We start from the raw sequence: 9,269 nt of genomic DNA on the forward strand, positions 1-9,269 counted from the left end.
TTTTTTTTTTTTTTTTTTTTTTTTTGGTGTATAAGTTTTGCAGTAACTAGACAACAAGTCAACCAAATGTTTTTATATGTGTTTAAATTTTATAATAGGTATTATAAATGATAGCGAGGATAACGCATACAAATTAAATATAGTTAAAACAAAACATGATTCATGACATATTAGGCAAAATCAAGATACCATATCATATACCAAGATCCATTCCAAGTCATTACAAATATTTTTACTTCGGATACTAAAATGGAGATGTAATATCATATACCAGAAATAATATTCATATCTGATTCTTCACAATAGTTATACTGTACTAGCTAAACGAAAAAAGATACTTACTCAAATTTGAAGTATCCAAATTGGCTCTGGAAAAAACATATATATATATATATATATAAGTATAAGTATAATGTATAAGTTTTATTTTGAAGCATTCAACTGTAGCATTAAATTGATTTTAGTAATTAAGTAATGAATTTGAGTTCGATTATTACTTGTTACACAATACGCGATATTATAAAAGGTTTCTTACATAACCAAGATTTTGTATTTTCTTTTTTTGTGTCACATAACATAACCAAAAAAAAAAAAATTATCTAATATGTAATAGATAGCTCTAAAATTTATTGACGATTTCTGAGTTTTTAAAGGCACCCATACACTTTTTGAAGATTTAATATGTTCTACGAAAAAAACAGGATTTGATATTTACACGTTCTATTTTTCAACACAATTTAGTTGTTAATCTTGTTTAATTTTATATTTGAAGTTTTGTGTTTTCACTTACAAACAATAAACATGATATCCAAACGATAAATGTAATTTAAAAAAAATTGTATAAATAACTTAATTGTTATTGGTTGATAACCATGCCAATTTTTTTGTTTTTAACATACATTTACATATGATAATGGATGAATAAATAGGACACATGTATCCATTTACATGACACATATTGCTATAAACACACGCAGGACTGTCTAAAAAGTTCCCTCAATTTTTTTAATATATAAAGTTTCAAATTTATATACTTTTAAATTTTTGTAAGAGATCCATAAACCAATGGGGTTATCTAAAAGACATGCAACTTCTGCCAACAACCATATGATTTGCCAGTGAGGTTTCTCTTTTATTTGTTGTCTTTTATTATATAGAGGTTTATTATTTTAAATTTGTGAAAACTTTCTTCTTTCTTTGTTACAAAAGCGAGTATTTTAATTTTCTGAATACTTTTTTATATATAATAAACCAAAACATTTTTAATGAAAATAAGAAAATTTTGTTTTTAGAGAGGCATTTTTTATTTATTTATACCTTTATGTTATGACTTTCATTTTTAATTGAGGCCCTTTCTTCTATTTTTTTTTTTTTACACTATCACGGTGTAATTTAAGTTTGGGTGGAATTTTTTTTTTATTGAGTCATTTTCACTATTTGAGTCAAAATGAGGGAACTATGATGAACTTTTCTAGGAAAAAACAGACTTGAGACAACTTTCTTACAACCTCTTCCATGCCTTGTTCAGTAGCGGAACAGAAGTTTGGATCGATCATGAGCAGACTCAAAAGTCTCTATCTTTGAAACATGCATAATTTGAACTTAGTCTTATTAAGTGCAACGTAGAACTTGGATTTAAGCTATCTCACTTAGGGGCTTGGTAATTATGTCAGAGGATTCTACATTCAAGTTTTACTTCGTCATTTTTACCCATCTTTAGTCTAGTACACCATAATGACCTTAACCATTTTAATGCCTCATGCATTCTTGTATTTATATTGTCATATGCATATAAAACAATGGAGTATACGGATCGTTATAATTGATCTTTTATTAGAATTTAATTAGATATCTGGAATGTATAGAATGGTTAGAAAATGTTTATGAATCTTTTGACTTTTCCTTGGTATTTCCTTTATTTGCAAATAAAAACAATGGGTTTGTATTAGTTTTTTTTTCCTCATGCATCTAGTAGAAAAATCTTTATTCAAAACAAAAACAAGTTATTTTTAAAACAAACTTTCAAATACAACAAACATAATGAAGATAACAAATGAAGCTGAACGTCTTTGAAGAAGATGAACACATCATAGGAAAGCTGAAAGGAAATGTCCGATCTTGTGGATAAACAGGTCATGGACTCGGACTCTTGAGATTAAAAGTTAAAGGGTCGATTCGAACAACAGGAGTGCACTTAAACGGATGAGCCATGGCAAGATTCATTCCTGCAGTAGTTTCTTCCATGTTAACCTTGTCTTCTTTGATCTTCCAGTCAAAACACTGCACCATCACACCGACCGCGAGTCCTACAAAGAGATAAGCTAGATTTGATCCAGGACAGCCTCTCCTTCCAGCTCCAAATGGAAGGTACTTCAGGCCTTGCTCTTTCTCCTCGTCTTGTCTTGATTTTGAAGAAGGTAAGAACCTCTCTGGCTTAAACTCATTAGGATCTTCCCAAGATTCAGGATCTCTCATCAAAGCATAAACATTAATAACAAGCATAGTCTTCTCCGGCATGTAAAAACCTTTCACCTCACAACTTTCTTGAAAAGTTCTAACCACGAGGGGCGATGGCGGGTGCATTCTTAGCCCTTCCTTAACAACCACTTGCAAATAAGGAAGCTTTGGTAGATCCGTTTCTTTAATCAATCTTGTTTTCCCCACAACGGAATCGATTTCTTCTCTAATTTTCTCAATAATGCTAGGCTTGTTAATGAGTTCAGCCATTATCCACTGTACTGTTTGCGCCGAGGTGTCAGTGCCTCCAAGGAAAATCTCCTGTGAAATTAACATAAACCTTGACATGTATTCTCAATGAATTGAGCTATAATGTAATGTGAAAGAAGAGTATCTTACCACGAACAAAGACTTGATCTGTTTCCTACTGATCTTATACTCCGCGTGTTCGTCCCGAAAAGCTTCCAACAACAAATCCATCATGTCCTTATTTTCATGCTCCTCAACTCTCTCTTCATGTTCCACAAGAAGCCTCTCCAGCAACTCGTCGAATTGGTTAGAAACTCCCATTATCTCCTTTTTGAACAGTGGGATTCTTGGAAACATGTTTGCAAAAAAGATCTTCTTTGTTAAGGCAGTTGACTTGACAAGCAACTCCCTGACTATCTCTGCCTCACCGTTCTCATCTGAACAACTCCTCCCCATGCTCATCCTGCATATGATGTTGTTAGTAAACTTCATCGCTTCCTTACTGATCTCAATGCTCTCCTTCTTCATCGCCTTATCTAAAAGGTTTTCATACAACCCTTGTAGCTCCTCTGCACGGCCGCCTCGTGACTGCTCAATGGCCTGTGGTCGGAGAAGCTTTGTGGCAACCATCTTCTTCATGAACTTCCAGTAATCTCCATAAGGAGCCGTGATGAAACCAGAAGATCCTAAAAAGAGAGAGTCTCCAAGGGAAGTAGCGACGCGAGACGAAACGTTCACGTCTTGCGTCTTGTAGATCTCGTAAGCTACTGACGCAGAAGATACAAGGACTATAGGCAAATTGACGACGCGGAGATAGAGAAAAGGTCCAAACTTAGAGGATATGTTATGAAGAGACTTGTGCGTAAGAGAGGAAAGGAGAAGGTGAAGATGACCGATGATCGGAAGAGAAGGAGGGCTCGGAGGGAGAACACAGCCAGTGCGTGAGCTCTCTTGTTTCTTGAATAAGATAGTGTAACATAGGAGTGATACGAAACATAAGATGATGAAGATGAAGCAGTTTTGAAAGTCAAAGATCATCATTGTTGCCATTTTTGCTCAAACTGAAGAGGCAAATGAAACAGAGTATCTTTTTACCATGAATCCATGAATATGAGTTGTTAATATAAATAATATAATATGTTTTCTTTTTATATGAACGTGAAACAATGAAAAGCTGGAGTTATTTTATTCTTAATAATCCCAATGATCAAACAAATAACTTAGGTCTTGTTTGTTTGATGAACTAGACAAAATATCTAGATACAGTATCGCAGTATCTGGACACAATATTTAGATGATGTTTGTTTGTGTTATTGGTTCATGTATTCATAAATTGTATCTCGATTCAATTATGTTTGTTTTGTAATTTGATATCTGTATCTGGATACAATATATGTAAAATACTAAAAAGCCCTTTATTTTATGTTGAATATGTTTTAGTGGTTTAAATTTACTTATGTTTTTTTTGTTCATTTTCATATATATTAAATAAATATTTGAAAATGAGATTTTGTGTTTTTGGTAGAAAAACAAAATTTTGCAGTTTTGGCGGAAAAACAAGATTTTGCAAGTTTGGCGAGAAAATAAAATTTTGCATTTTTTTGCCGAAAAACGTAATTTTGCGGTTTTGGCGGTAAGATAGATTTTGTGGTTTGGCAGAAAAACAAGATTTTGCAAGTTTGGCGAGAAAATAAAATTTTGCATTTTTTTGCCGAAAAACGTAATTTTGCGGTTTTGGCGGTAAGATAGATTTTGTGGTTTGGCAGAAAAACAAGATTTTGCAAGTTTGGCGAGAAAATAAAATTTTGCATTTTTTTGCCGAAAAACGTAATTTTGCGGTTTTGGCGGTAAGATAGATTTTGTGGTTTGGCAGAAAAACAAGATTTTGCAAGTTTGGCGAGAAAATAAAATTTTGCATTTTTTTGCCGAAAAACGTAATTTTGCGGTTTTGGCGGTAAGATAGATTTTGTGGTTTGGCAGAAAAACAAGATTTTGCAAGTTTGGCGAGAAAATAAAATTTTGCATTTTTTTGCCGAAAAACGTAATTTTGCGGTTTTGGCGGTAAGATAGATTTTGTGGTTTGGCAGAAAAACAAGATTTTGCAAGTTTGGCGAGAAAATAAAATTTTGCATTTTTTTGCCGAAAAACGTAATTTTGCGGTTTTGGCGGTAAGATAGATTTTGTGGTTTGGCAGAAAAACAAGATTTTGCAATTTTGGCGGAAAAACGAGATTTTGGCGGGAAAACATAATTTTGCGGTTTTGACGGAAAAAAAAGATTTTGCGGTTTTGGCGGGAAAACGAGATTTTGCGGTTTTGGCGGGAAAACGAGATTTCGCGGTTTTAGCAGGAAAACGAGATTTCGCGAATTTGGCAGGAAACATAACTTTGCGGTTTTGACGGGAAAACATAATTTTGCATTTTTGGCGGGAAAACGTAATTTGCGGTTTTGATGGGAAACGTAACTATGCGGGTTTGACGGGAAAACGTAATTTTTCAGTTTTGGCGGGAGAACGAGTTTTCATGTTTTTGTGTTTTTTGGTAGGAAAACAAGATTTTGCGGTTTGACGGGAAAAACGAAATTTTGCGGTTTTAGCGGGAAAACGAGATTTTGTGGTTTTAGAGAAAAATGAGATTTTGCAAGTTGGTGGGTGAAGAATTGGAATTTTAGAGTTGTATGTATATTAGAATTGAGAAAAAATATTTTGTAATTATTTAATTAAAATAGGGGTATTTTTAACTTTTACAAATTATGGATGAGTTTACCTCATTCAAACTCTCTAAAAAATCTCATCCAGAAATTCAGTTTTTTTGAATGAGTTTTTTTTTTTAAATGTATCCAGATATTGTATCTAGATGAGTTCCTAATTGTTACTAAACGAACAATAATAAACATTTGCATCTAGATATTGCAAACGAACATGACCTTAATATAAACTAAGTGCGACAACTAAATTATTTAAAATTACGCTTTCCACACATAGTACGACGAGTGACATAAATTATCTTTACCGGAGGGCAAATACTGGGAAAAAGGTCATTTTTTACAATGTTAAAAGTATTAATTTATACATGTACAAATTTTTGGTGTCAAAAATAATACTGATTTCAATGTCAACATCAACAAATATTAGTCAAGAATTTATTTATATGACACATGTTTACCAAGGTAACTTTTAGTTTTTTTTTTTTTTTTTTTTTTAAGGTAGAATCAAACCATGGTGTATTAATGTTTTAACAAAGCTTTAACCAATTGATCTAACAGACTAATTCAAAATATTGGGGAACTTTGATGTTTATAACTATGTCTATCTGCTAGAATCTCCATCTTCTTCCTCTTCCTTTCTTTCTTGGCATCGTCAATGGCTGCTCCACCGCAGTTCCTTCTCCATCTAGATCCGTCTCCGTTGGCCTAGTCGCTGATTGTTTTCGTTCATCGTGGTTTCCCAAAATTTGATTTTTTATTTTATTTTTTTACTCTTTGGAAATTTGGAGATTCTCTGTCCCTCTTTGATCATCACTAGGGTACTTGCTTTTTTTTCTTTCAATAGAGATAATTATGTATTTTTAATATCATATAATGGAGATTTAAAATTAAAGATTTGATAATTTTGTTAATATCACATCTGATAATTTCCTTAATATTATTTAAATATATTAATAGATTATATTTTGAATTAGATAAAAATTTATTATTACATTTTTTCATCTTTTACTTAAACATATATCAATTTTTATAATTTATTATTACTTATACTATTCAACCGCTACAATATTACCAATCAAGCTAAATACTCAACCGTTTTCTTTTACAGTACCATCTTTTTCATCCGCTATCTTTAACCGCTTTTTTTTAACCACCTTCTCTACAATCGCGATAATTTTTTTAACCGTCTCTTTAATTTTAAACGTAGTTACCAATCAGAGCCTATATATAAAACTAAACGTTTAGTTTTTGTTAGTAGTTAGGATTAGTGTTTGTAACTACCAAAAATAGGCTCTAACCACCATATCCAACCGCTTTGCTAACGAGGGATATGGTGATTGTTGAAGCAGTTCATTTGACTGGTGATTGAAGCAGTTCATTTGCTAACGAGGTGTTTGATTGCTTCCAATCACACCCAAAGAGTATAAACTTTTTGCATAGTGAATGTATTGTTTAAAAGTATAACATGCTAATAACTGCTAGTAATTGAATAATTGTTAGACATACTAGATTTTAACCCGCGGTATACCGCGGGACAATTTTTAAAAAAGTAATAACATTTTAATTTTTATTTGTTTTTTATATTTAGTTTGTTTTGTATAGTTAAATAATAATTTTGGATTGTCAATTATTAGAACAATAATAGAGGAAATAAATACATAAATATGTAATTTATAAGCTATTGTTGGATTAAGCCACAATTTTACCAATGATTTAATTGTTTTACAAAATTTTAGTTGAATTACTCTGATTTAATATGTCTAATTAATATTCTAATATTAGTGGTATTGACCAAATAATTAAATGAAGATTTAACCCGTGTTTCAAAACCAAATTAATAATATTTCATATTTATACTAATGTTAATTCAAACCGTCATGTTAATAACATGTCCCGCCATATAACAACAAACCGTCATATTAGAGGTTTAACCCATGTTTCAAAACCGTCATATTAGTGGTTTTGGTTGTGGGTGTTGTGTTTCGTTTGTGAAGTTGATATTTATACATGGAAAATGCTTGATGAGCAAGGAGTTTACGATCTGTAGCAATAAAAGAGAGATTTTAATGTTTTCCTATTTGAGTTGATAACATTATGTCATTATCGCAGAATAATATTCAGTTTTTTAACGCGATATATACTATATTAAATGTATTTCTTGATGCTAAAGTTAAATATTTCCGATTATTGAGTTTCTAAATTTGGGTTTCCATTTTTATGAACTTTATTAACGTTATAATAATTATTGCGATTGTAATCATTTGTTACTTAAATACGGTTGTGTCATTTAAATTTAAGAGATCATACCGTCTCTAAAGATCTTTTAAAATAGTTTTGAAGATTTTTATGGGATTAAAAATTTAATGCGTAGAGTTGTTTTGGGAAAAAAATCAAAATCTATTAATGTTGTCAATCTATTTATGGCAATAAACGTATCAAATTAGGTTGATTTAAATAGTTCCATTAATTGAGTTTCTACAATATGTTATTTTAAGAAAATCGTTAGGGGTTAATGTTGTAAATAAAACAAATTAAATAAGCACAACTTAAAGGGCATAAACCAAAATGTACTTCAAAAATGTTAATATAGATTATTAAAAAGTAAAGAGTGCGTACACATCAAAACGAATACGAAAAATAGAGAGAGTAGATATACAAAATATATATGATATTGGTTACAGATTCACAAAATATAACAAAATTGCTCTTTATTAGATGTGCAAAAAATTTCAAAAATTAAAATTATATTGTACTAATTTTTTGGATGAAGAAGTTATAATAAAATCAAATTCAAAGATTTAGAAGAAGAGAGAAAAAAAAATAAAGAAGAAAATGAAAAAGATATAAACAAATCTCTCACTCAAATCTGTTGTCTATAAACCAAATAAAGTTTTAAAAACTGTCAAATTCTCCAATTAACCCTCCTTAAAGTACATTTAAGAAAAAACTAAATAAGAGAAGAAAAACCACTCTAAATAATAAAATAGCAAAAAATTGATTTTGGAACAAAGATAGGAATAAAATTTTTAACTAGAAGCAAAGATTTATTAGATGGATATATATACAATAAATCCGAGCAGTCAGCCAATATAATATTCCTTATGTTTCACAAAGAGTGTCATTTTAGAGATTTTTTTTTTGCTATACAAAGAATGTCATTCTACATTTCCAATGTACTTTTTAATGCTACATTTTATTTTTTACCCCTAAACCCAAAGCTCTTTTCATTGAATTTAAACTATTAACAACTTATTAAATAGGGGCAAACATGTATAAATCAAATTTTTCTTAATTTTTGTGAAATGTGTCAAAATGACACTCTTTGTGAAAGAGTGGGAGTATAAAATAGATGGAAAGACACCATTTCACCAAATTTGATTAGTTAGGCAAAAAAAGAAAACTACATCTTGTTTATTGCCTCCAAGCGCACATTTCATTGCCCATACTAAGGGGAGTGTATTCAATCTAATATTCCAAGTGATTTTAGTTTTCATGAGATTTTAAATGATTGTGATGATTTTTAAGAAGTTAATATGATTTATTGTAAAAAAATTTCAAATCCTACTTAAAACCATGAGATTTGGATTTCTGGATTTTCAACTAAAGAAATCCTCTCAAATCCCTAAAAATCATTAAAATCCAAATCCACAAACTGTTTTGAATAACAATAGATTTTAAGATAGATTTTTAAATCATTAGTTCAATAACAGGGGATTTCAGAAGACTTTTTAAAATGCATGATTAAATAACATAGCATTTGTAAATTTTACTGGATTTCAAAAGACTTTTTAAAATTCTATGATTGAATAACATATGATTTGTAAATTTTACATAAATCACTTAAAATGTCAAGTTGAA

General features: G+C 30.4%; 1 protein-coding gene across 1 annotated transcript; it reads right to left on the reverse strand.

Moving 5' to 3' along the window:
- On the reverse strand, nt 2,026–3,829 carry LOC104790547 (cytochrome P450 705A5-like). The gene is made up of 2 exons (XM_010516324.2): nt 2,857–3,829; nt 2,026–2,778 (listed from the first exon to the last, which is right to left on the reverse strand). The coding sequence occupies exons 1-2, from the start codon at nt 3,754–3,756 to the stop codon at nt 2,134–2,136; spliced, it is 1,545 nt and encodes a 514-aa protein (XP_010514626.1). The 5' UTR covers nt 3,757–3,829; the 3' UTR covers nt 2,026–2,133.

Source organism: Camelina sativa, chromosome 6, assembly GCF_000633955.1.
Source record: "Camelina sativa cultivar DH55 chromosome 6, Cs, whole genome shotgun sequence".
In the NCBI taxonomy this organism is placed as follows: Eukaryota; Viridiplantae; Streptophyta; class Magnoliopsida; order Brassicales; family Brassicaceae; genus Camelina; species Camelina sativa.